The sequence below is a fragment of the Oryx dammah genome, unplaced genomic scaffold, assembly GCF_014754425.2.
Source record: "Oryx dammah isolate SB20612 unplaced genomic scaffold, SCBI_Odam_1.1 HiC_scaffold_17, whole genome shotgun sequence".
NCBI classification, from domain to species: Eukaryota; Metazoa; Chordata; class Mammalia; order Artiodactyla; family Bovidae; genus Oryx; species Oryx dammah.
Window position 1 is genome coordinate 80,046,773 of NW_024070201.1, and position 27,591 is coordinate 80,074,363.

At 39.8% G+C, this 27,591-nt stretch overlaps 1 protein-coding gene across 1 annotated transcript; it reads left to right on the top strand.

Annotated features, from left to right (window-relative positions):
- The first annotated feature begins 3,634 nt into the window (after positions 1-3,634).
- Positions 3,635-26,890, top strand: MS4A13 (membrane spanning 4-domains A13). The gene is made up of 6 exons (XM_040259475.1): positions 3,635-3,747; positions 4,893-5,033; positions 8,361-8,417; positions 9,376-9,495; positions 22,380-22,475; positions 26,195-26,890. Exons 1-6 carry the CDS (start codon positions 3,691-3,693, stop codon positions 26,252-26,254), a joined length of 531 nt encoding a protein of 176 aa, XP_040115409.1. The 5' UTR covers positions 3,635-3,690; the 3' UTR covers positions 26,255-26,890.
- The last annotated feature ends 701 nt before the right edge of the window (positions 26,891-27,591 follow it).

Below are 27,591 nucleotides of genomic sequence, written 5' to 3' on the forward strand. Positions count from 1 at the left end.
CGCTCTCGCGCAGGCGCAGGAGGGCCCGGGAGCGCGGGCGCGCGAGGCTGCCGTTGGAGCCCTGCGCTGCCTGAGGAGCCTGAGGGCCGGCCGGATCCCGGGCCCCTTGAACTTTCCAGAATGCCGGCTTGGCGGGGTCTGGGGACCTGGCGCTGAGGGCGCGGCGGACGGAGAGGCGCCCCCAGAGCCGGGGCGGGGCACTGGCGGGAGGAGCCAGTGGGGACGACCGCTCTGGAGCAGGGTGACCTGCCGGGGCCGGGGCCAGCCAGGGCCTGGGCCGGGGAGGGCGAAAGCACCGTGAGCGAGTAAAAGGAGGGGTAATGCCGTCGCTGCGTTTGAACTCTGGTAACTGTTAGAGGCCCCGAGGGCGCGCGGAGGCAGTTCAGGGCCCCGCCACGCCCACCGCCTTTTCTGGCCTCCTTCCCGCCGTCTGCGGAGGCTGGGACCCCCCGCCCCCCGGCCGCGGGACCAGCCTCCTCTCTCCCGTGTAACGGTGGCTGGTTTCCACTTCTGTGCTGAGTTTCCCGTGAGCAGACGGGGCACTTCGTTCCCTTCGCGGAAAAGTGACTCTTCGTGTGTCTGTTTTGTGAGCAGCGGCACCTGTCTGCAGCCCTCCCTCCTCACGTCTCTCCTTGCTCCCTTCCCCCTTTGGAAACCATGAGTTTCCCTCCGCCCCCCTGTGAGTTTGTTTTGTAAATCAGTTGATTTGTGCTATCTTTTTAAGATTCCCCTGAGAAGTGATATGTATGTCTTTCAATATCTGACTTGCTTAGCTTAGGCCGATAATCTCTAAGGCTTCCATGTTGCTGAAGATGCATTTTATTATTATTTTTTATGGCTGAGTCTTGGCGTGCTGCAAATTCATGGGGTCGCAAAGAGGCGGACACGACCGAGCGACTGAACTGAACTGAATATTCCATTGCCTATATACACATAGAATATCTTCTTTCTCCATTTCTTTGTTGATGAACACTTAGATTGTTTCCGTGTCTTGGCTACTGTAAGTAGTGCTGCTAGGAACATCTTTATGAATTAGTTTTTTCTCCAGATATATGCCAGGGAATGGGATTGCTGGATCATATGATATCTCTATTCTTAGTTTTTTAAGGGAACTTCAGACTGTCCTCCATAGTGGCTGCACCAGTTAACATTCCCACCAACAGTGTAACAGGGCTCCCTCTGGAACTGGGTTTCTCCACACCCTCTCCAACATTTGTTATTTGTAGATTTTTTTGATGATGGTCATTCCGACTGGAAGGAGGTGATTAATATCTCGTTGTAGCTTATTTAATAAAGTCTGAGTCTCTTGGTCACAGTGCAGGACTGGCCCTGGACAGACAGAAATTAATTCCTGGACTTCTGGGAGCTCACACTGACCTTGGGAACCAGTCATGAAAGTCAAAAGTTAAGACTACACGGTGATAGGAAGTATGCACAGAACGTTAGGGAATCAAAGAGAGGACTATCTTAACAGACTCATGAAGCAGAGGCTTCCCAGAGAATATTACTGCTACCACTGTTAGGGCTCAAACTAAGAGAGTGGCCGGCATGAGGCTGAGAAGCTGAGCAGACAGCAATTCATGAAGGGCATTATGAGCCCTGCCAAAGAATTAGAGCTTTATTCTGAAGACTGTTAGGAGTTGCAGCCCTGCTAAAGGCACTGAAGCTGGAGAAATGGTTTCTCCACATGAGCTCTCTGTAATTGTTCCAGAATTTCTGTGTAGCACTAATTTAAGGGGTGAGGATGGGGTTAAGAATAATGGCTAGGGGCTTTCCTGTAGCTGCTTTTTGGCTTAGTGATGGATCACCAGAAGATAAATAAATCATTCATTTTCTTTTTATATTCTACTTTTAGTTTTTAACTGGGTTGTAGAGTAACCACATGTAGAATTTTTTCTTTGATTTCTAACCGTCATGTATTATAGGAATACATCGCAGCATTTCTTACTCTCTTCCTGCAGTCAGCTAAGCTGAGGATTTCTAACACACATAATTTTTTTTCTTGGTATTTTAATGGATACTTCATTTGGAGTGGTTTTGGTGGGGGCCCAATGGCAGCTATAATGATGCTAAATGTTCTGCTTCCCGAGTCACTCATGGTGTTCCCACTATAAACTGTGAAAAGACTTTCTTCTTTTTTTTTTTTTTTAAGACTTTCTTCTATACATACAAAAAGGCTGACTATTTTTATTATCTTTCTTTTATCTAAAATGTGGCAAATAATAGCAGTCTAGATATGACTTTTCTTCATTACTCTATACATGAATTTTATAATTCTTTGTCTTTAAGTTAAGCGTGATAGAGTGATTGATCTTCATTGCCTATAGGCTTATACTCTTTAACATTTTTCAAAAGTGACATTTTAATATATAAAGCTTAGTAGCTATAATGCAGCTATTAAAATATTGTTTTCTCTATTTGCTCTCACAGTTCTTGCATTCTTACCTGGCTTTTTGTGTTTCTGTACTTTATAGAATTAAGAGACATTCAGGAACTCAAATTTAGAAACCAGAGTTTCATTAAAATAATCAATTCATGAGATTTTAAGGGTGCAGGGAATGACAGATAATTTATCAAACTCTTCCCTCATTTCTGGAAGGTCCAAGGAAAGCTTTGAGATCGTCTGTTAGGTGATCACCTGGGTGGCTGAGTGACATAACTCATGTTTTTGACCTAAGTATGCCATGTTAGAAGACATTAAGCAGTGTTATTCCAGATCCTCAAGTGGGTGAAATCTCAGAAAGATGCATTTAGCCAGGTTTTTAATGTTCATATAAGTAAGAAAGTGATTTAAGCACAAGGGGAAGCTTGATTGTGGAAGGAACTTTAATAAGTTGTCTGATGGAAGAAAAATCCATTTTATAGAAATAAGAACTAGGTAGCAAATATATGTCAGGCGGAAAAAAGTCACACGCCCATGATGAATTTAAGTCCAAGAATTTGGTTTTAAAAATGCAAACATGGCATTATGAGTTATATTGAATCGATTATGAATTGCAAATGAGCTATTAAAAGCTTTACTAAGATCCTCTAATACTAGTCTTATTTCCTGCTGCTGCTGCTGCTGCTGCTAAGTCACTTCAGTCATGTCCGACTCTGTGCAACCCCATAGACAGCCGCCCACCAGGCTCCCCTGTCCCTGGGATTCTCCAGGCAAGAACACTGGAGTGGGTTGCCATATCCTTCTCCAGTGCGTGAAAGTAAGAAGTGAAAGTGAAGTCGCTCAGTTGTGTCCGACTCTCAGCGACCCTGTGGACTGCAGCCTTCCAGGCTCCCCCGTCCATGGGGTTGTCCAGGCAGGAGCACTGGAGTGGGTGGCCATCGCCTTCTCCAGTCCTATTCCCTAGGTTTTCTTTATACTTCATAATCCAGAGACGCTGTTCACTACTCAGAGAAAATACGTGTAAGATTGTATATATCAAAATTTTTTAGTCAAAGGGAGGCTTTTCAGTTCTGGAAACCTAACTCAAAACAGGTGAATGCAAATTCCTTCTGAAAACTCAAGGAGAGAAGAAAGTGATTGCTTCAGAGTTTGGGAAAGTAATTGCAAAACAGTAAGAAAAGAAGTGACCTTAAGTGTGTTCTTTTGAGCAAAGCTTGTATTTGTGTTTTGTACTGTTTTGTAGAAGTTTGCTAATAGAGATATCACCAGAGATTAGAGACATAATCATCTGAGGAAATGTTGGCAGTATGGCTGTATGTGCATGTTGTTCAAAAGTCTCTACAGCAGATTCTCTTGTTTTAGCGGTAAGTAAGACTTTAACTAAATTCAACATCATGTACTATTTCTATTTAGTTATGGTAAAGAATCTGCCTGTAATGCAGAAGACCAAAATCTCAAGGATTTTGAGATCTAGTAGAGGATTTTCTCCCAGTCAAATCCAAAGAACCTTTGAAAATGATGTTGTTCTTCCAAATCTGACTCAGAGGAAACCTTGAAGTCTGAATCTAAATGCATAAGATTGTTATCCCCCCAAAGTGGGTTTTCTATGCAAAAATTTTTCTCTAAAACACAGCTTTAATATTAACCAGTTGCATTTATGTACTTCATAGATCACTTGCTTTACAAAGAAACAAAAGCTGAAACTACTAAACTTAAAACATTAAATAGCTTCCTATTAATATTAGGAATATTAACCTCCTTTAATATTAATCAGTTGCATTATGTGTTTCATAGATGACATGCTTTGCCAAGAACTGAAACTACCAAACGTAAAACATTAAATAGCTTCCTATTAAAGTTTATATGAAAATGAAAGTGAAAATAATGTATCATCTGGAATCTTTAAAGAGTGATTAAAAATGTGATTTAGTATTTGAAATATTAAGTTTATATATAAATTCAGAAATTTACTGGTACATATTTACTGGGATTATAATTGCCTTTTTACAAACTGAAGTTGAGTAATAATTCTCCCTGACCCTAACCTATCCCCTATCCAACAGAAAGACCTTGAGCAAGTAAGTCTACGTTCGGTATTCTTTGTATCTCTGTGTTGACTCTACCTCATCTCAGCATGCTTGTGAACAAGATCCATATCAAGTGTGCCTTGAATGAAAAGAAGTACCCTCAGTATTCTCCTGACATGTCATTTGTTGATAGAGAGGATAGCCAGCAGCAGAGTCAGACTGTCAACTTTCTCATGGGAGACTTCACCAGAATTTCTCTCCAACAGTCTGATGCCCCAAGTATGGCTTATTTCTGTTGGGCAGACCTCAGTACTTCCTGGTTAGGGCCTCTTTTTAGACGAACCAAGCCAGGAGTTTCATGGTCGCGTGCACTTCTAGTTACTACCGTTTTTTGTAAAAACTTTGTTTTTTTTTATTGTTAGCGCTTGTTGGAATTGTTACGATCACATGGCTTCAGCACTAACAGCGTTCTCTCCCCACAGGCTATCCAGATCATGATTGGCATCTTTTGTGTTCTCATGTGGTATCTTGTATTGATTTTGTATATGGGACAGATTAAAGGCGTCTTTGGGACATACGAACCGATAACTTATAAAACAGGATGTTTTTTATGGGCAATTATTGTGAGTAGAATACATTTTTTTATTTAATCATTCAGTAAATAGTATTCATGCCACTAGTAGAACATAGGAAGAGTTTCTGAAATTTTCAGGAGAGTTAAGTAACTAAATTCTATACTGATAATTCAAAGTCAGATGCCTTTTTTTAAACAAATATTTACTGAGCACCTTTAACTTACCAGTGCTGTTATAAGACACATTGATATAGGACTGAATACATAATGACAACCATAGGCTGCATTGTCCTTAGATATGTTAACATATCTATACAGTTACAGAATTGTAAGCACAATCTCCATTAGCGTGGTTAATTTTCATGTTAAGGTCTTTGCCTTAGGGCCCTCATACAATGAGTCTATATTCACACATTTTTTTAAATTTGTCATCACCTGCGCTCTTCTGTGGCTTCTTATAGCCATAAAGTAGTAGGAAGGTCTGGAGAGTGTGACATCCTGGAAGTCAAGTAAACAAAGAAGAGGGAAAGACCAAATATATTAATTCTGTTATGTTGTCAAATCAGAGAAGGGCTGAGAATTGGCCATTGGAGTTAGCAATATGAAGGCCAATGGTAAGCTTGACAGATAGTTTCAGAGGGAGGTGGGGCAAAAGCCTAAGTGGAGTCGGTGCAGAAACTAATGAAAGGAGAGGACTTAGAGACAGCAGCTACAGGCAGTTTGTGCGAGGGTTTTGGTGTGCTGTGGTGTAGAGGGGTGAGGCTGCTGAGGGAAGCTTGAGTCGGGAGAGGGTTAGCCTTTTGTTTCAGTGAGATGCTCCATGTCTTTTGTTGAGGGGACTGAACCAGAAGAAGTCGATGAGACATGAGACAAGTGATGGGGCAGGTTATTAGAATCATGGACGTAGACGTAAGCAGTGAACGCCTTTCAACACACAAACAGCAGCCTGGATAGCTCTCCTCTAGCAGTGGTTCTCGGCTAGAGGTGATGTTTCCCCTCAGAGGACATTTGGTGGTAACATTTTCCGTTTTCATAGCTAAGGGCTATACATCCAGTGGTCAAATCAAGGATGCTGCTGAACATTCTATAATGCAAAGGACAGCCCCCAACAAAAGGATTATCCACCCTTAATGCAAATAGTGTCACGGCAGGTAACAGGAAAGAAGGTAGAGGAACAGAGAAAATGTACAACTTTCAGGCCATTGGATATTGGGAGCTTGTGGAACTTCCCTTCTGATGGCCTCAACTGTTTCAGTCAATTAGAAAGCAGGATCCTGCTCTGAGAGTGTGAATGGAGAATGGATTGGTTGGTTGATGTGAGAGGAAAGAATGAGGAAATGGTCACCTAGGAAACACGAGAGTGTGCATGGATTGTGGAAAAGCCGCGTGACTTTCATGCAGCATCAACGACTCGAGCTTCTGGAACATGGTTGCACAGTGAGATGCCTCAAGACAGTTACGTGCATCTGTCTCAGGCCATGCTCAGCCGCGCGGGCGCAGGCCTGGAAGAAGGAGAACTGTGTTTAATCAAGATTTTGGCCTGTCCACACAACTGTGATCAAGAAAGGTGCAGAGGAGTTGAGAATGTAAAAAGCGAGCGTTTTTAATAGCTGGTCATAGAATTTAAACTGGTAAAGGAGAGAATATAACAAAGAAGTAAGGGGCTCAGATTATAGATCCACATGGGGTCAGTGGATTATTAGAATTGTAAAATTATTATTAAAACTGTAAACTTATTATTAAAACTGAGTTGGTGGACAAAGTGGGATAATTAACATGGAGACTTGAGAGGTGTTACTGTTCTCAGGCGGTGCTAGTGGTAAAGAATCCGCCTGGCAATGTAAGAGGTGCGGGTTGGATCACTGGGTTGGGAAGACCCCCTGGAGGAGGGCGTGGCAACTCACTCCAGTATTCTTGGGTTCTCCTGGAGAATCCCTATGGACAAAGGAGCCTAGCGGGCTGCAGTCCATGGGGTCGCAAAGAGCTGGAGGTGCCTGAGTGACTAAGCACGCAGAAAGAAGAGTTACCGAGGTAGGGGGTCAGTAGATGACGCCAACCAGAGGGGACAGTGGGTGATGGCATCTGATGACATCTGATTCAAAGCTGGAGGAGAGAGCGTGGTTGGAAGGAACAAGGGAACCACTTACCCGTGCTTAGAACCGATGGTAGAGGGCAGTAGATCAGATGCCGCCATTTGCTAGGGCTGTAAAGGAGCAAGACGCCTTTAGGAGAGCTTCTGCTTTTGTGTGTTGGCTTACAGATGTCAAAGCGCTGCCTTTGAAAACAATAGGAGAAAAATAGTGAATTTGCGGGTAAAATTCAGATAGATGATTGCTGTCCTTTGGTGTTTCTAATCATCATGTTATAAAAATATCATAGTTTTACCTATATTAAGTTATGTAAAATTTCAATTAAATATAATTTAATTCAAAGTTTCTCATTTAGGTCATAAACTTTGAAAGGCCTTTCGTAAAGCACATAGTTTGGTAATCTAGTTAGCACTAGTTTAAAATTCACAGGGTGTTTTCACTTTGTATTCTGAACTAGTTGTTACCTGCACTTTGCCTCCTTGGAAATCTCAGTTTTGCTACAGAATGAAGTGCTGAGTATGTACACTTAAGTGATCCTCCAGTAGTTAGTAAACCTCAAGTGTGGCCTTCCTGTATATGGGGTGTAGTATGAATACTTTTTTTCTACAAATTAGCCTTTAACTTAGATCTTTGTCAAAGCCATTAAAACAGATAAGACAAAAGGAATATTTCAAAGGGATTGTGCAGCCCACTTTCAAACAATATGGCATAGCTTTACACTTCTGGGAAATAGACAAAGTAGCCTGGTATGAAATAATGGAACTTCTTTTTATAAAATAAAGGCAAAAATAGGAATAACATCTGTTACCTTAATAATGGCTACAGTCTCAATTAAGAGATATATTTTGTACAAACACAAGTTGGAATATAGATTCATGGACTACTTTTTCATATCTGGATATATACACAGTAATCATAATCAGTAATAGCATCTCAGTCAGAAGTATAGCCTTAGAAGTAAGAATTGAGTTTCGGAAGCATGTGCAGATACAAGCAAATTTGGTCCCTGATTCAGGACTGTTTAAGTCATCTTTGGCATATTCTACATCCCACTGTCTGAGTTATGCACACTGTCCCTTGTATGTTTCTATTATTAGTGATCCTACTGTTATCTTCATTACTATAGATGTAAATTTGTCCTAACCCCTTGTACTGAAACTTCTTTATATTATTCTACTCTGACTATTCTAAAAATAATTGACTTAGAAGAGGGAATTGTTTAAAATATATTTTAAGTTGATGAGCATTATCAATGAGTATTTATAAATATGTGTTTTTATATTCAGTTTATCATTTCAGGAATCTCCATAATAAGAGCAACAAGGCATCCGTCTCAGCGCCAGGTACGTTAAAATGTTTAGTGTGCCCTAGAAATCACTTGGCACAAAGCTAAGTAGGTTTTAATGAAAACAGAGTGGGCATCTAAACAATAAAGGAATCTACCCTGTCTGTAAAACAGATGAAGGCGCTAAATGAAAATCTAGGAGCATATAATTTAATGTAGACAGATATGCTGTATTAGAGTCATATAAAGGTTTCTAAGTTTAAGTATAGAGGTCTTTTGTTTCTTTGGTTTGGTGTTATACCTTTTTTTAACCTTATATGAATTTTACTGTTAGCAAAAAATTTAATAGAACTCAATGAGTTTATAAATAGACATAATACTCTTGTAAAACTTCATTTTCCTAACTCTAATTTGGGAACACAATTGTACCTTGTAACAAAATAGAAAATCTGTTCAAAATAAAGATCCATCTATATTATAGGTAGAAAGATATTGGGAAGGAAAATAATCTTAGAATCTCAGAGCTAAAAGATACCTTAGAGATGAATTAGTGTACTCTTGTGATTGTAGAGATAAAAAACTAATATCCAAAGATGTTGATGGATTTCCCTAGAGAATTAAAACCCTGGATTAAAGTTAATTGAATCCTATTCAGCCTGTTTCTACAAGCAGTCATTTTCCATCTTTTTTTTCTTTTTGATGTGGAACTCCTTTTGTTCAAATCATATATCATAAGGCTTTCTTCCAAATGACTCAGAAGATTGTAAAATATAATATTTTTGAGCCCAAATGGAAGATTTATGCTTATTGGTATGAAGATGTTTTGATATTTACTCCAAGTTAATCAGGTTTCATATAAATCAGAGAAGGGTTTCATGCTAATGGCAAGCATGCCAACACTTCTGAAGCTACAGAAGCTAGATCAAAGTTTTACCTAGATTTCCTTTTTCAGTAATACAAACTAACAATATCATTTATTCTGAGTATAATAAATGTACTCTATATCTTCTTTTTAGCTTACCTGTGCTATGCTTATGAACATCTTATGCATAATTGTTGCAATTATTTCAATGATTCTAACAGTAGTTGAGTTGTCTACTTTTGAGTCTGTGTCATACAGGAATTATGGACAAGCGGTAAGTGACCAATTCTGTGGGAACATCTTAATTTCAAAATTATTCTTTTCGGAGGTTTTAAAACCTTAGGAGGTAAAATAAAGCTTTAATTCATATCCATGAAATTCTTTGATTTAGTAGTAACCTCTCAACTGAAAGTTTTAATTAAAAAATTACTCTTAACATATTTTTTGTAAATACTAATAGGATGTTTGAATTCCTGACATGCCCAATGAAAATTAAGTAAAAATCTTAAGACTTAAATGATACACATACACCGCCCCCCCCACACACGTTAGGATTATTCTCTTAAAGAAAGAAAAGTATAATCCAAGACTTAAAACCTTTCCCAAAATCAGCAAAAGAATTCTGCTATTGATGCATATGGTTGGAATTGTATAAAGCTACTCATTTCTAGTTTAATGTAGATATTTTCATTTGTAGCCTGTTTTTTGTATCTCACATGAATTTTACTTTAGGCCTCAAATGCCAAATGTGCATGAATCTGCATTGCTTCCATTTAATTAACTGTCTAATCACATACTTTGTACTAGAGAAATAACCATATTTCTAAGATAGTAACATCTCCAATAAATGTGAATATCTTTACTGATACTATAATAGATTTATTTCAGTTGTGTTGACTTTAGATTCAGAATCACAGTATTAGTGCTGCAAAAGACTTTAGTAATATAGCAATTTACTATATTATATTCCATTTAAAATGAGAACAGTTTGGAGTGGAGCTCCTCTTTGTTATTTAATAACAGAACAAAACAAATAACAATTTGGAAATTTTAACTTAAGATAATCTGAGTAGAAGGGTCATTACAGATAAGGGATAAATGTCCTCCTCCCCTATATACCCTCTCTCCATACCTGCAGTATATCATAAAGGAAGGATGGAGGAATCAGAGGAAAGAATCCAAACATGGAAAACAAAAGTCTAGAAGACAATAAGATAGTGAGAGGAGACACAGTAATACCTGCAAATAGATTGTCAGTCATGAATGGTGTCTTGATTTAAATAAGCATGCATTAGATTTCCCTGTAAACTATAAGAAAATTTCCATTGGCCCTGGAAATTCAAATCTATAAATCTTCCATTATAACTGCAGGGGCAGAGATGGGGAGGGATAGAATTAGTAAGTATAGAATTGTTTCAAGTTATTTCAACTTACCCGTCTTACTCATAAGCTTATAATCTTAGTTTAAGATACGGCATAATTGCCAAGACTTTGAGAATCCACCTTCAATACTGGAGACCTGGGTTCAGTCCCTGGTTTGGGAAGATTCCCTAGAGAAGGGAACGGCGATCCACTCCAGTATTCTCTCCTGGAGAACTCCATGGACTGTACAGTCCATTGGGTTGAAAAGAGTCAGACACTACTGAGCGACTTTCACTCACTAACTCACTCACTACCTTTTGCAAACAGTATTACAAACTGTTGTATACCAAACTTATCTGACATGAACTCAGTACTAATGATCAGTTTCACAATCTCCCAAACATAAAAATTTCAATTTTACTTGTGATTAATTACACAAAATCAACTTATATACAGTATCTTTTCCTAGAGGCATCATAAAATTATATACCTACATTTTCTATCTTTTTTTGCCTTTTCATACTGTTCATGGGGTTCTCAAGGCAAGAATACTGAAGTGGTTTGCCATTCCCTTCTCCAGTGGACCACATTCTGTCAGACCTCTCCACCATGACCCGCCCATCCTGGGTGGCCCCACACGGCATGGCTTAGTTTCATTGAGTTAGACAAGGCTGTGGTCCGTGTGATCAGACTGGCTAGTTGTCTGTGATTGGGGTTTCAGTCTGTCTGCCCTCTAATCCCTCTCTCAGCATCTACCATCTTAGTTGGGTTTCTCTTACCTTGGACGTGGGGTATCTCTTCACGGCTGCTCCAGCAAAGCACAGCCACTGCTCCTTACCTTGTATGGGGGGTGTCTCCTCAGCCGCTGCCCCTGATCTTGGACGTGAAGTAGCTTCTGTAGGCCACTCCTGCGCCGTCGCAGCCCGTTGATCCACAACAACCAGTTCTGGATGGGACTGGTGATAGAAGCAAGTTCCGATGCTGTAAAGAGCATAGGAACCTGGAATGTTAGCTCCGCGAATCAAGGCAAATTGGAAGTGGTCAAACAGGAGATGGCAAGAGTGAACGTCGACGTTCTAGGAATCAGCAAACTAAGATGGACTGGAATGGGTGAACTTAACTCAGATGACCATTATATCTACTACTGCAGGCAGGAATCCCTCAGAAGAAATGGAGTAGCCATCATGGTCAACAAAAGAGTCCCAAATGCAGTACTTGGATGCAATCTCAAAAATGACAGAATGATCTCTGTTCGTTTCCAAGGAAAACCATTCAGTATCACAGTAATCCAAGTCTATGCCCCAACCAGTAACTCTGAAAAAGCTGAAGTTGAACAGTTTTGTGAAGACCTACAAGACCTTTTAGAACTAACACCCAAAAGAGATGTCCTTTTCTTTATAGGGGACTGGAATGCAAAAGTAGGAAGTCAGGAAACACCTGGAGTAACAGGCAAATTGGCCTTGGAGTACAGAGTGAAGCAGGGCAAAGGCTAATAGAGTTTTGCCAAGAAAATGCACTGGTCATAGCAAATACCCTCTTCCAACAACACAAGAGAAGACTCTACACATGGACATCACCAGATGGTCAACACCAAAATCAGATTGATTATATTCTTTGCACCCAAAGATGGAGAAGCTCTATACAGTCAGCAAAAACAAGACTGGTAGCGGACTGTGGCTCAGATCACGAACTCCTTATTGCCAAATTCAGACTGAAATTGAAGAAAGTGGAGTAAACCACTAGACCATTCAGGTATGACCTAAATCAAATCCCTTATGACTATACAGTGGAAATGAGAAATAGATTTAAGGGATTAGATCTAATAGACAGAGTGCCTGATGAACTATGGTTGGAGGTTGGTGACATTATACAGGAGACAGGAATCAAGACCATTCCTCAGAAAAAGCAATGTGAAAAAGCAAAATGGCTATCTGGGGAGGCCTTACAAATAGCTGTGAAAAGAAAGGAAGCAAAAAGCAAAGGAGAAAAGGAAAGATATACCCATTTGAATGCAGAGTTCCAAAGAATAGCAAGGAGAGATAAGAAAGTCTTCCTCTGTGATCAATGCAAAGAAATAGAGGAAAGCAATAGAATGGGAAAGATTAGAGATCGCTTCAAGAAAATTAGAGATTCCAAGGGAACATTTCATGTTAAGATGGGCTCAATAAAGGACAGAAATGGGTATGGGCTTAACAGAAGCAGAAGATATTAAGAAGAGGTGGCAAGAATACACAGAAGAACTATACAAAAAAGATATTCACAACCCAGATAATCACGATGGTGTGATCACTCACACTCACCTGGACTGTGAAGTCAAGTGGGCCGTAGGAAGCATCACTATGAACAAAGGTAGTTGACGTGATAGAATTCCAGTTGAGCTCTTTCAAATCCTGAAAGATGATGCTGTGAAAGTGCTGCACTCAATATGCCAACAAATTTGGAAAACTCAGCAGTGGCCACGGGACTGGAAAAGGTCAGTTTTCATTCCAGTCCCTAAGAAAGGCAATGCCAAAGAATGCTCAAACTACCGCACAATTGCACTCATCTCACACGCTAGGAAAGTAATGCTCAAAATTCTCCAAGCCAGGCTTCAGCAATACATGAACCGTGAACTTCCAGATGTTCAAGCTGGCTTTAGAAAAGGCAGAGGAACCAGAGAAAAAATTTCCAACATCTGCTGGATCATTGAAAAAGCAAGGGAGTTCCAGAAAAAACATCTATTTCTGCTTTATTGACTATGCCAGAGCCTTTGACTGTGTGGATCACAATAAACTGTGGATAATTCTGAAAGAAATGGGAATACCAGACCACCTGACCTGTCTCTTGAGAAATCTATATGCAGGTGAGGAAGCAACAGTTAGAACTGGACATGGAACAACAGACTGGTTTCAAATAAGAAAAAGAGTATGTCAAGGCTGTATATTGTCACCCTGCTTATTTAACTTATGTGCAGAGTACATTATGAGAAATGCTGGGCTGGAGGAAGCACAAGCTGGAATCAAGATTGCTGGGAGAAATATTAATAACCTCAGATATGCAGATGACACCATCCTTATGCAGAAAGTGAAGAAGAACTAAAGAGCCTCTTGTTGAAAGTGAAAGAGGAGAATGAAAAAGTTGGCTTAAAGCTCAACATTCAGAAAACTAAGATCATGGCATCCAGTCCCATCACTTCATGGCAAATAGATGGGGAAACAGTGGAAACAGTGTCAGACTTTATTATTCTGGGCTCCAAAATCACTGCAGATGGTGACTGCAGCCATGAAATTAGAAGACACTTACTCCTTGGAAGGAAAGTCATGACCAACCTAGACAGCATATTAAGAAGCAGAGACATTACTTTGCCAACAAAGGTCCATCTAGTCAAGGCTATGGTTTTTCCATTGGTCATGTATGGATGTGAGAGTTGGACTGTGAAGAAAGCTGAGCGCTGAAGAATTGATGCTTTTGAACTGTGGTGTTGGAGAAGACTCTTAAGAGTCCCTTGGACTGCAAGGAGATCCAACCAGTCCATCCTAAGGGAAATCAGTCATGGGTGTTCATTGGAAGAACTGATGCTGAAGCTGAAACTCCAATGCTTTGGCCACCTTATGGGAAGAGCTGACTCATTGGAAAAGACCCTGATGCTGGGAAACATTGAGGGCAGGAGGAGAAGGGGACGACGGAGCACGAGATTGTTGGATGGCATCACCGATTCAATGGACATGGGTTTGGGTAGATTCCAGAAGTTGGTGATGGACAGGGAGGCCTGGCGTGCTGCGGTTCATGGAGTTGCAATGAGTCAGACACAACTGAGCGACTGAACTGAACTGACCTGAACTGAACAGTTTCTAAGGCAGCCAATATTTCACAAGATTTTCTAAATGCCAGCTTTTCTAACATAAACTAGTGGCTTGACTAAATTCACAAACTGAACAAGTCATCAGTGTTCTCATGTAGGTTCAGCTGTCCCTGAAAGTTCATGCCTCTGAAAAATACTTCTCATACAATAAATCCAAAACCAATAAACTGCCTTTATTCAGACAGTACCTTTCATGCTCACTGTGTGTAACCCCTTGAACAAGTAACTTCCCTCTTCCTAGTATAAGTGGAGAAAATCCTATCACATATCTGTTAGTTAACTGCTCTGTCTCCCCCAGATGCCAAGCCTGTTGTTCTAACATTCTAATGACTTTTCTACTTGAATTTGTTTCTATTGCCATCATTTCAAGCTCTGCATACATAAAATATAAAATATTTGCCTCCTGAAAAATACTGTATTGCGAGACTCTCTTATTTCGATATCCTAGTCTCAAAACCTTGAACTAAACCTCACCCTTAGCTTTACACTGTCTTCCCAGTTACCAACTACTGCCTATCATTTAGTTAAATTTTTACTAATTAAGGATCACTTGGTTGAGACAAGAAATACAACCCAAATTGACTTCCAGAAAAAGGGGCACTTACTGACTTAAGCTGAATTTAGAGGCTTAAATCATATGTTGAGAACTCAGTCATACTTCCTATTGTTTTTCTCAGATACACAACTTTCCACTTTTAGGAGAAGACTTTGTCTGAAATTGAGGAGGGAGGGCAAAATTCCTTTCTACAGTCTTGCCAGCTAAACGGCCGCAAGTGCTTTCCAGCTAAAGCGCCATGACTATCTTTCTGTCGATAAAATTAAATGAGAATTCTTTACTTTGCTATTTCAAACCCACTGCAGCCTTTTCTTTATTTTCTTGTTAATATCATCTTGAATGAACACTTTACTTCTGTTAAACTTGTTTTATAATTTTCTCAAAAAATGTTATGTGCATTCTTGCACTTAGTTTTTTGCTCACATTATCAAACTGTAGGTCATATGCTATATAGTTTGGGTTTATTTTTTAGTGTCTCCATTTCTTAATTATTTTTGTCCCAATTTATGTTATTAAATTCTGTCTTAAACAAAATAGGTTATAGAGAAACAGGTAGATTAAAGTTGCCTGGACTATTCTTGCTTTCCTCCTTCAGTTTTCTTAGTCCTTATTTCAAATGTCCTACTTCTTTATGAAGGCTTCCTAGATGTGAATGACTTTAGATGAGTCTCTTGTCCTCTGTAATTATTGAGCAAGTTTTTAATCCATTTTGACATCTTTAACCTTATCATATATAACCTTATATTTTCCTTCTGTATTTTCTACTGGAATATAAACTGAGAAATCAGGAACTTTGTCATTTCATTCTTACCATCTAATGGCTACCACCCAATAATTTCTTGCATATAAAAGGTATTAAATAAACCCAGAAAAAGAGAAGGGGAAAGGTGAAGGAATTGAAAGAGAGAGAATTGTGATGTTATTTTATCTAGATCAGTATTTCATTCGTGTCTTTTCACAGCCAGCACAAGCACTACGTTTATTTTCAGGCTTAGCACCAAATCATTCATCCTCATATGTAGTTGGAAGTATCTTTCCAGTAGCAACGAAAGGTATCTGCTGTGTTTATCTCAGAATCACAATCACCTTATACTTCTAAGTAAAATGTTCTCATTTTGAATTTACTCATTCTTCTATCTATGGGAAAGACTGAAGGCAGGAGGAGAAGTGGATGAGATGGTTGGATGGTATCACTGACTCGATGGACATGAGTTTGAGCAAGGTCTGGGAGTTGTTGATGGACGGGGAAGCCTGGCATGCTGTGGTCCATGGGGTCACAAAAAGTCAGACACGACTCAGCAGCTGAACTGAACTGAACTGATTCTTCTGTCTGATACTCTGGCAATTTCTATGTGAGATTTTTACACATGTAAATTTAAGTATTTGTAATAATAGCTGTTTTAATGATGAGAATTGCTTGGTGTTCAATAAAATCTCTTGGTAATGTTCTTATCATTGGAGACATGAGCCATATCTTGTTGACTGATGAGCTTGGGTAGTGAGCTATACCAGAGACTGTAGTGAATAGAATGAAAATGAAGAGTTGCAAGAGTTGAGACAAGACTGCTGAGAGACGAAGATCAAGAATTAAAGCGGTAGATAACTAACTGGGGGAATGAAAGTAGGAAAGTGAAGCAGAAGGCACAGGAGTAGGAATGCCTCAGGAAATCAAGTGCTGAGAGAAGCTTATTTAGTCTTCTACTTCCCATCTTTTCCTTGACTGTCATATTAGGAGCTCCTTCTAAGAACACATCTGCACTTACTAAAGATAATAATGCAGGTAAAGTCACTGCATCCACTAGGCTTTTCTGTGACTTGAGCAAAGCGCCAGTCTTCTTGTGCTTCCTGTCCACTTCCTCAGGTTTGCCCAGATTCTTAGCTAAGAGAACTACACAAGGACTGAGCACTTTTTTGGTGCTGTGACTTGGCTCAAGACTTATGAAGCCTTCCTAGATGTGAATGACTTCCTAGATGTGAAGGGCAGGTCTCTGTCATCCCTACATATTTAAACATAGTTTTCAAGATCTTTAGGCATCTTAAAACTTTAAACTTGAAGGAGAAAAGACGGCAGAGGAGAAGGAACTTGAGCTCACCTCCTCTCAAAAGCACACCAAAATCACAAAATCACTGCTGAACAACTGTGGATAAAAAAAAAGACTCGTGCTTACTAAAAGAGAAGAGACGCACAGAAGAAACCTCAACTAGACACTAGGAGGGGCATACTCATGATATAATCAGATCTCACACCTCCAAGGTGAGCGGCCCACAGACGGGAGAATATATCACAAGTTCTCCACAGGAGTCAGAGCTCTAAGCCTCACATCAGGCTAACCAGCCTAGGGGCTGCATCAGGAGGAGGAGCCCTCAGAGTATTTGGCTTTCAAGCCCAGTAGGGCTGCTTACAGGAGCTTCACAGGACTGGGGCAATCATACTCCACTCTTCGGGGGAATATGCAAGGCCTGCGAGCACCAGGACCCAGGACAAAAGCAACGACTTCATGGGACCTGGGTCAGACCTGCCTGCCGGTCCTGGCAGGCCTCCTAGGGAAGCAAGGAGTAGCTGTTCCCTCTGAGGTCATAAAAGTGGGTGGCAGACATCTCGGAGTATCCATCTGTATGAACTCTCCTTGAGGCAGACGTCTGGCTTGGGTCTTTAGCACCAAGACCTGGCACCACTGAGCAGCCTGTAGGCTCCAGTTCTGGCATACTTCCAGCCAAACAGCTAAGGAGGCTGACACACAACCCCAGGCTTCCCAAAGACATTCTGAGCCCATAGCCCTTGGACACAGTCCTACACAGAGGGCCAAGACTTAGCTCCACCAACCAGTGGGTAGACACCAACTCATCCTGCCAGGAAGGCTGCATGAGCCTGTAAATCAGCTTAACCCCCCAAAGGGCAGACACCAGAAGCAAGGAAACTGATTCCACAGCCTGAAGAAATGAGTCCACAAACAGATCAGAAACTATTTTGGGACCAGCTGATCCCTTGCCCTTGGATGATGAGAGAGGGATGTACTTCTGGATTACATAATCTATCCCCTACAGAGGATCTCCAAGACTGAGAAATGTAACCTACCACATTCATAAAAATAAAAGAAGTTTAAACAAAATGAGACAGCAAAGGAACATGTTCCAGATGAAAAACAAAACCTCAGAAGAACAACTAAGTGAAGTGGAGATGGGCAGTCTACCCAAGAAAGAATTCAAAATAATGATTGTAAAAATGATCCAAGAACTCAGGAAAAGAAAGGATGCACAGAGGGAAAAGTTTTTAACAAAAGAGTTAGAAAATATAAAGTGTTGAAGAATATAATAACTGAAATGAAAAATATATTAGAAGAAATCAAAAGCAAAATAAATGAGGCAAAACAATGGATCAGTGAGCTGGAAGACAGAGTAGTAGAAATCAGTGCCATAGAAAAGAAGAAAAAAGAATGAAAAAAAAAAAAATGAGGACAGGTTAACATACTTCTGAGACATCAAATGCACCAACATTTGCATTGTAGGGGTCCCATCAAAGAAAGAAAGGGCCTGAGAAAATACTTGAAGATATAAAAGCTGAAAACTTCCCTAAAATGGGAAAGAGAACTTGTCACCCAAGACCAGGAAGGGCAGAGTCCCAAGGAGGAACATGCCAAGACACATAGTAATCAAATTGACAAAAAGTAAAGATAAAGAGAAGATATTAAAAGCAACAAATTATACACAAGGGAATCCCCATAAAGCTATCAACTGAGCAGGACATGATATATTTAAAGTGATGAAAGGGAAAAACCTACAACCAGGAATTCTCTACCCAGCAAGCCTCATGTTAAGATTTGAGGATGGAGATATCAAAAACTTCACAGAAAACCAAAAGTAAAAGAATTCAACACCGCCAAACCAGTTTTACAACAAATGCTCAAGGAATCTGTCCAGGCAGAAAAGAAAAGTCCACAACTGGAAACAAGAAGATTACAAAATGGGAAAGTTCATGGTAAAGTCAAACATATAGTAAAGGTAGGAAACAATCCACACACAAATATGATATCAAAACCAGTAACTGAAGAGGAAGGAAGTGTTAATACACATGAAGGGTATCTCACATGTGCTGGGAATAAAGAGATCAGCAACTTCAACCATGTATAATGTAAGTAGATTAAATGACCCAAGCAAAAGAAATAGACTGGCCGAATGGATAAAAAAACAAGATCCCTATATAAGCTGTCTATCAGAGGCCCCCTGACCTGGAGACACATGCAGACTGCAAGTGAGAGGATGAAAAAGGGGGTCCCATGCAAATGGGCATCAAAAGAAAGCTGGAGTAGCCATAGTCACACCAGTCAAAATAGACTTCAAAATAAAGACTACTCTAAGAGACAAGGGTACCACATAGTGATCAAAGGATCAGTCCAAGAAGATATAATTGTAAATATATATGCACCCAACATAGAGCCCCTCAATATATAGGGCAAATGTAAACAGACATAAAAGGAGAAATTGACTGAAGCCCAATAATAATGGGGGACTTAACACCCTACTTTCATCAGTGGACAGACCATCTAGACAGAAAACCAATAAGGAAACACAGGCTTTAAAATGACACATTAGGCTGGATGGACTTAACTGGTATTTGTACAGTATTCCATCCAAAAGCAGGAGAACATACATTCGTTCCAAGTGCATATGGAATATTCTTCAGGAGAGATTATATGCTGGGCCACAAAGCCAGCCTCGATAAATTCAGGAAAACTCAAATCATGTCCATCAGTCATCTATTCCAGCTATAAGGTCAGTAATAAGCTACAAGAAGAAGCAGAACCAGACATGGAACAACGGGCCAGTTAAAGTTTGGAAAGGAGTATGACAAGGCTGTGCATTGCCACCCTGCTTGTTTAACTTACATGAAGAGCACATCATGTGAAATGTCAGGCTGAATGAATTCCAAGCTGGAATCGGGATTGCTGGGAGAAATATCAACAACCTCAGATATGCAGATGTTGCCACTCTAATGGCAAAAAGTGGAGAGAAACTAAAGAGCCTCCTGATGAAGGTGAAAAAGGAGAGTGACAAAGCTGGCTCAAAACTCAACATTCAAAACACTAAGATCGTGGCATCCAGTCCCATCACTTCATGGCAAATAGAAAGGGGAAAAGTGGAAGCAGTGACAGACTTGATTTTCTGGGCTCCAAAATCACTGCAGATGGTGACTGCAGCCATGAAATTAAAAGATGCTTGCTCTTGGGAAGGAAAGCTATGACAAATCTAGGCAGTATATTAAAAAGCAGAGACATCACTTTGCTGACAAAGATCTGTATAGTTAAAGCTCTGGGTTTTCTGGTAGTCAGGTACAGAGGTGAGAGTTGGACCGTAAAGAACTTGAGAGTCTGTTGGACTGCACGGCAATCCAACCAGTCAATCCTAAAAGAAATCACCCCTGAATATTTATTGGAAGGACTGATGCTAAAGGTGAAGATCCAATACTTTGGCCACCTGATGCAAAGAGCCAACTCTTTGGGAAGGGACCTTGTAGCTGGGAAAGATCGAAGGCACAAGGAAAAGGGGATGCCAGAGGATGAGATGGTTAGATAGCATCATAGAACTCAGTGGACATAAATTTGAGCAAACTCTGGGAGAGAGTGAAGGACAGGGGAGCGTGGCATGCTGCAGTCCCCGGGGTCACAGAGACTCAGACACGACTTAGAGACTGAACAGCGTCAAGAAAAATACTGCAAAAAACACAGATGTGGCAGCTGAACAATACTCTGTTGAGCAACCGACAGATCACGGAGGAGATAAAATAGCCTGAGAGACAAATGAAAGCAGAACCAGGATAATCAGACACCTATGGGACAGGGCAAAAGCAGTCAAAGAGGGAAGCTCATCGTGGCACAGGGTTGCCTCAGGAAGTGAGAAAAGTCTCAGACAACTAACCTTATGCCTAAAGCAACTAGAGAAAGAACAAATAAAAACCAAAGGTAGCAGAAGGGAGGGAATCATAAACATCAGAGCAGAAGAAAGTGAAGCAGAGACTAAGAAAGCAGTAGAAATGGTCCATGAAATGCAAAGCTAATTCTTTGAAAATATGGGCAAAATAATTGATAAAACTTTAGTCAGACACAACAACAAAAAAGGGAGAGGGCCCAAATCAATAAAATTAGAAAAAAAAAGAAGTTACAACTGATCCCCAGACATACAGAGGCCCGTGAGCTGCTAGTCACTACAAGCAACTATATGCCAATAAAATGGACAACCAAGAAGAAATGGACAAATTCTTAGAAAGGCAAAATCCCCCAAGACTGAAAGAAAAATAGAAAATATGAACAGACCAGTTAAAAGAACTGAAATTGATTCTGTGATTTAAAAACTTCCAAGAAACAAGTCCAAGACCAGACGACTTCACAGGTGAAGTCTAACATTTAGAGAAGAGTTAACACCTAGTCCTCTGAAGTTATTACAAAAATTGCAGGGGAAGGAACACTTTCAAACTCATTCTATGAGGCCATCATCACCCTGATACCAAAACCAGACAAAGATACCACAGAAAAGAAAATTACAGGCCAGTATGGCTGATGAAAGTAGATGCAGAAATCCTCAGCAAACTACTAGCAAACCAAATCCAACAATACATTGAGCAGATCATACACCATGATCAAGTGGAATTTGTCCCAGGGATGCAAGGATTTTTGAATATCTGCAAATCAATCAGTGTGAGGCAGTACATTTAAAAATTGAAGAGTAAAAATTGTATGTTCATCTCAAAGATGCAAGTGAACTTATTTAAAAAACAGAAATAGACTTACAGACATCAAAAACAAACTTAGAGTACCAGAGTACCAAAGGGAGGAGTGCAGGATAAATTAGGAGTTTGGGATTGGCAAATATTCACTACTATATATAAAGTAGGTAACCAACAGGGAATTGTATATATATATACACACCACTGTGTACACTGTGTATATATATATGTACACCACTGTGTACACTGTGTATATATATATGTACACCACTGTGTACACTGTGTATATATATATGTACACCACTGTGTACACTGTGTGCATATATATATATATATGTACACCACTTCCCAGGTGGAGCTGGTGGTAAAGAATCTGCCTGCCAGTGCAGGAGCTCAGGAAGATCCCCTCGAGCAGGAAGTGGCAGCCGGCTCCAGTATACTTGCCTGGAAAATTCCACAGAGAGAGGAGCTTGGCAGGCTACAGTCCATGGAGCTGCATAGAGTCGGACACCACTGAGGCACACACGTGTACATATATGCGTACATATGTGTGTATAATTGAATCACTGCTGTACACCTGAAACTACCTCTACACTGTGAATTAACTATACTTCAATCAAAATTTTTCTAAGTGTTTAAAAAGATAAGAATGCAAAATGTATCCCTATTTTCTGATTTCAGAAACTTGGGAGAGAAATTTCACGTGTCTTACTGAGCTTCTACTCACTGGAAGTGTCTATGGCATTCACATACACAATCTTTGGTTGTGTTGGTCTGGTAAGTGTTTCATTTAACTTGCTGGCAAAACTAGAGATGTAATTTCTAGTAAGTACACTTTATGAGGAGATAAAGTGTTCTGATATAATGTTTGGTACTAATAAAATATTTCACTTTCTATTTTTTTCTGTTTATAAAATTAGAAAGATAATACATGAAACAATATTAAAACAAAAATAAACAAGATCAAACCAGCCAATCCTAAAGGAAATCAGTTCTGAATACTCATTGGAAGGACCGATGCTGAGTCTGAAGCTCCAATACTCTGGCCACCTGATGCAAAGAGCTGACTCAATGGAAAAGACCCTGATGCTAGGAAAGATCGATGGCAGGAAGAGAAGGGGGTAACAGAGGAGGAGTTGGTTGGAGGGCATCACTAACTCAGTGGACATGAGTTTGAGCAATGGTGGTGAAGGACAGGGAAGTCTGGCATGCTGCAGTCCATCGGGTCAAAAAGAGTCAGACACAACTTGGTGACTAAACAACAGAACAGAGAAGTGTTTACTTTAAAAAACTTAGTAAACCCTGGGCAAGAGCAGTGGGTGTCTGTGACAGTTCAACTTGAGGCTGCTCCAGTTCCTTCCAACTTGTCCCCTCAACTCCAAGTTCCATTTTGAAGAAATTTACCTGGGTGAGCCAGACTGTGAGGACCAGCAGTCTCACTGCTGCAGAGGGCTGCTTTTACTTGGAGTAGAGCAAAGAAATTTTTATGACTAAGGGTATTATTAAAACGATGGTGACTTCAGTTGCAAACAATCTGGAAAAGCCAGTCTGACACCTGGCCTAACTGAGATTACAACACCGTTGGGGCAAGAGATTGACAGCCAGCCAGGCCTGAAGATGCACACTTCAGTTCAGTCGCTCAGTCTGACTCTGTGTGACCCCATGGACTGCAGCACGCCAGGCCTCCCTGTCCATCACCAACTGCCGGAGTTCACTCAAACTCATGTCCATTGAGTCAGTGGTGCCATCCAACCATCTCATCCTCTGTTGTGCCTTTGTCTTCCCACCTTCAGTCTTTCCCAGCATCAGGAGCTTTTCAAATGAGTCAGTTCTTTGCATCAGGTGGCCAAAGTATTGAAGTTTGAGCTTCAGCCTCAGTGCTTCCAATGAATACTCAGGACTGACATCCTTTCTGAAATGAAAAACCCAAGGGCAAATCTGAGTCAGCAGAAGACAAAATCTGCAAATGTGGTAGAACAGTATAGATCATCCAGTCTAAAGAAGTGAAAAAAAAAAGAAAAATAAACAGCCTCAGAGGTTTGTGGGGGACCCCATCTACTGCACTCATATATGCATAATAAGAATACCAGAAAGGAGGAAATGAGGGGAAAATGGAAAAATAATGGCCCCAAATTTCCCATATTTGAGGAAAAATATTATTCTGTCCATTTAAGACACAGGTTCAATTGGGTTGGGAAGATCCCCTGGAAAAGGAAATGGCAATCCATTACAATATTCTTGCCTGGAGAACCCCATGGACAGAGAAGCCTGGCAGGCTATAGTTCATAGGATTACAGAGTCAGACACAACTGAAGCAACTTAGCATGCATCCGTCTAAGAGGCTCAGTGATCTCAGGATAAACACAGAGATGCACTCCTAGATTCTTCAGAAATAAACTAATAGGAGAAAGTCTTGAAAGCAGCAAGGAAAAATGACTTCATGTGCAGGGTAAGTGTAATCCATAATAAGATTAACCGCTAACTCATCAAAAACAATGGAGGCCTTAAAGTAGTAGGAAAGCATATTACAGTGCTGGAAGGAAAGAACAGTCACGCATGAATTCTATATCCTTCAAAACTACCCTTCACAAGTGACTGTGAAATGAAGACAGACAGATGAGCAATGGCTGTGGACGCGAGGCCAGCAGGACTTCCTTACAGGAAACAGCAAAGGAAGCTCTTCAGACTAAAAGGAAATAGTACCAGGTGGGACTCAAATACACACGGAGAAAGAGCACCAAGAAAGGGAATCATGCAGATGACTATTTTAAAAGTAGTCTAAATATGTCATTTGTTCTTTCTTAACTAACTTAAAAGGCAATCGCATAAACCACATTGAGCTCACCCAATTAATCCAAGATCATCTCCTTATTTTAAGTTTGTGTATATCACCAACATGAATTCCATTTGCCCCAGCTACTCAGTTTCACTTAATGAAAGCGGCCGTGGACGGTGTTTACATGAATAGGTGCTGCTTTGTGTCCGTCAGACTTTATAAAACAGGCAGTGGGCCAGATCTGGCTCATGTGCTGAGGTTTGCCAACTGTTAGTCCGTGAATATATATGTTTTCTTTTTTTATATGAAGTTTTAAAAGAGGTAAGATTATAAAAGCAATAATTATAACACTATATCATTGGTTACACAACATACGCTCATGTCTGACACTTGGCGGCCCCATGGACTGTAGCCCTCCAGGCTTGTCTATCCATGGAATTTTCCAGGCAAGAACATCGAAGTGGGTTGTCATTTCCTTCTCCATGTCACATATGTAGATGTGATACGTGTGGCAGTAACACCACATAGGAAGGGGAAGGAATGTAGCCACATTCGAACAAAGCTTCTGTATCTCACTGGAATTAAATTAGCTTTCATCTGAAGCAGGTTGTGATAAGGTAAAATGCATACTGTAACCCCTGACCAATGACTAGGAAAATTCCCAAAATTATAATAAAATAAAACGAACAAAGAAATTTAAATAATACATAGAAAGTATTTTATTTCAAAAAACAAGTAAAGGAGGACCATAAAACTCGTGACACATACAGAAAACACGCAGCAAGCGGTCAGGCCTAAACCCAGCGGTTCCAATAATAACATTAGAATAGAGCTGCGATGAGGTGTTAATTGCCTAACAGAATGACTACTTCAGAGTACAGTTTTAAGTGATGGTAATGACTGTGTATAAATGAAATTTCTCACTCCTAGTTGGAGTATAAGTTACTGCAACAACTTTGAAAATCTTTGGGGCATTATTTACTGAAGGTTAAGATAGGCATACCCTATCAGTAACTTATTATGAACTCAACAGAAATGTGTGTAAACATGTAGCAAGATAAACTTCCAGGGAAAAAAATGAACATATATATATCAGTATTATTCATAATGGTCCTGAAGTGGAAATGCATTCAGTGAGTGGTGAATATATTGAGAATAAAATTCTACATGGTGATTAAAATGAGGAATAACTACACTTAACCACACAGATCAATCTCATATAATGATCCTGACTGTTAAAAGGTAAATTCAAAAGAATGCATACTTTTTACTCTACTCACAGAATGTTTGAAATCGGGCAAAACTAAATCTAAACTATAATGTTTAGAGGGAGGGCTGGAAGCTAGTGGTAGAATTAGAAAGAAGAGAAAGGATGGATTACCTGTAAGTGCAAAGGGCATTACTTTCAGAGGAAAGGAATGGGTAATAATTGGGAACGTCATGACAGGGTGACTTTTGGAGTGCTGGCATTTGTTGATGTTGTAGAAGACCACGAATATTTTATTTTAAAAGTCTGGGAGTACACCAAAAGTTATATGTGATTCAGTAGCAATTAAGAGAGTGGGTTGAGATAGAGATGAAACCAAAAGAGGACAAATGGCACCTTAACATTTTGTTCTATAAACATCACTATTGCTTGTATTTTTAAAAACTAAGTATTTACTATCTGTATGATTTTAGGAATCATAATGTGATTTTTAAGATGTTAATTTTTTTTCAGTGTCGCAAAAAAGAAGATATTCCTGCAGCTGACACAGAGGAAGTTGAAGATGCTTTTTAGAAACTTTAGAAATGTGAGAATTTTCCTGGTGCTCTTACCTGATGTGGGCCCTAATGATATATCTGTGTAACAAAGCTGCTACAAAGCCCACAGATTCTGTGCAAAAGAAAACATGAAACAAGGTGAATTTTCCTTTTCAGTATTCAAGAAAATTCTTTGCACATATTTTTGTAGGCTCCAGTTGGAAAGCTTTTTCCCCAATTAAATATAATATTATCACAAGGAAAAATTTATTCTCTAGGTACACTGAATAGCTGTCAACTCTTCCTAATGGAGCTTTTGTAAGAGACCATTTAAAAGATTTGCGATTGTCTCTAGAGTGCAAGCTACACAGACTTGGACCACGATCTTGTATAACTCTCACGGAAATTTTAAATAACTTAAGATTCTGATTCTATGAGTAAAGGGTACATTTCAGTCTGAGTTCTTCTACCTGAGCTAGCTACCTGAACAAAGTACAAATCAAAAGGCATCCAATTCAGCCCCTTCATTGACTGCTCCTCTCCTCATTAAAATTCCTTTCCGCCCTAAAAGTGTCTGCTGTCTTTCTTCCCTTTTGTTCCCCCTTGCTTCTTATTCTTTTCATTGCTTGGATCACCTGTTCAGTTGCTCTTCAAAGCAACAGGCTGCTCTTCCATACTAAGAAATATTTCCCAAGGATCTGTTGTGACTTCAGTCATCCTTCCTTCAAATATGGGAAAGAACTTCAGAAAGCCTTGCTCAGCAATATTGATCATGCCAGTGAGTATGTGTAGCTCTCTTTTAAGTGCTGCTGGTTTTTGTTTGTTTTCTACCTTGTCTCGCAAGCTTCATCAATTGTTATCTAATAATACAAAAGAAGATTTTGTTGTTCTAAGAATTTTAGTGCTTATCTTACACACATTGAGTGATTACAATGTACCAACAAGTATATTAAACTTTGTAGTATCAAAAATTAATGAGGTGCCTCATCACAAAGAGTTTTTAAGGAAGGAACCAAACAGTTAAAAAATCAATACTGTAGTGTGACACATTAACATAAATATGAGAAAAACATAAGAAAAAAGATAATGATTCTTTTATTGGGAAATAGGAAGGAATAAAGTTGAAGAATGTGACCTCTGAGCAGAGGATTAATCACAGTTTACCGAGCAGATTGAAAGGTGACAGACATTTGAAATGAAAAGATTAGTTCATGCAAAAAAAAAAAGAAAAAAATGTGAAAAAGATCATAGCATATTCTAATAGCTAAAATAAATATGTATCATTAAAACATAATGACAGGGAGAAATAGGTCAAGAGTAAAAGTTGGAAAAGTAGGAAGAGACCAGATGATAGAGTCAAATTATCAAAGATTT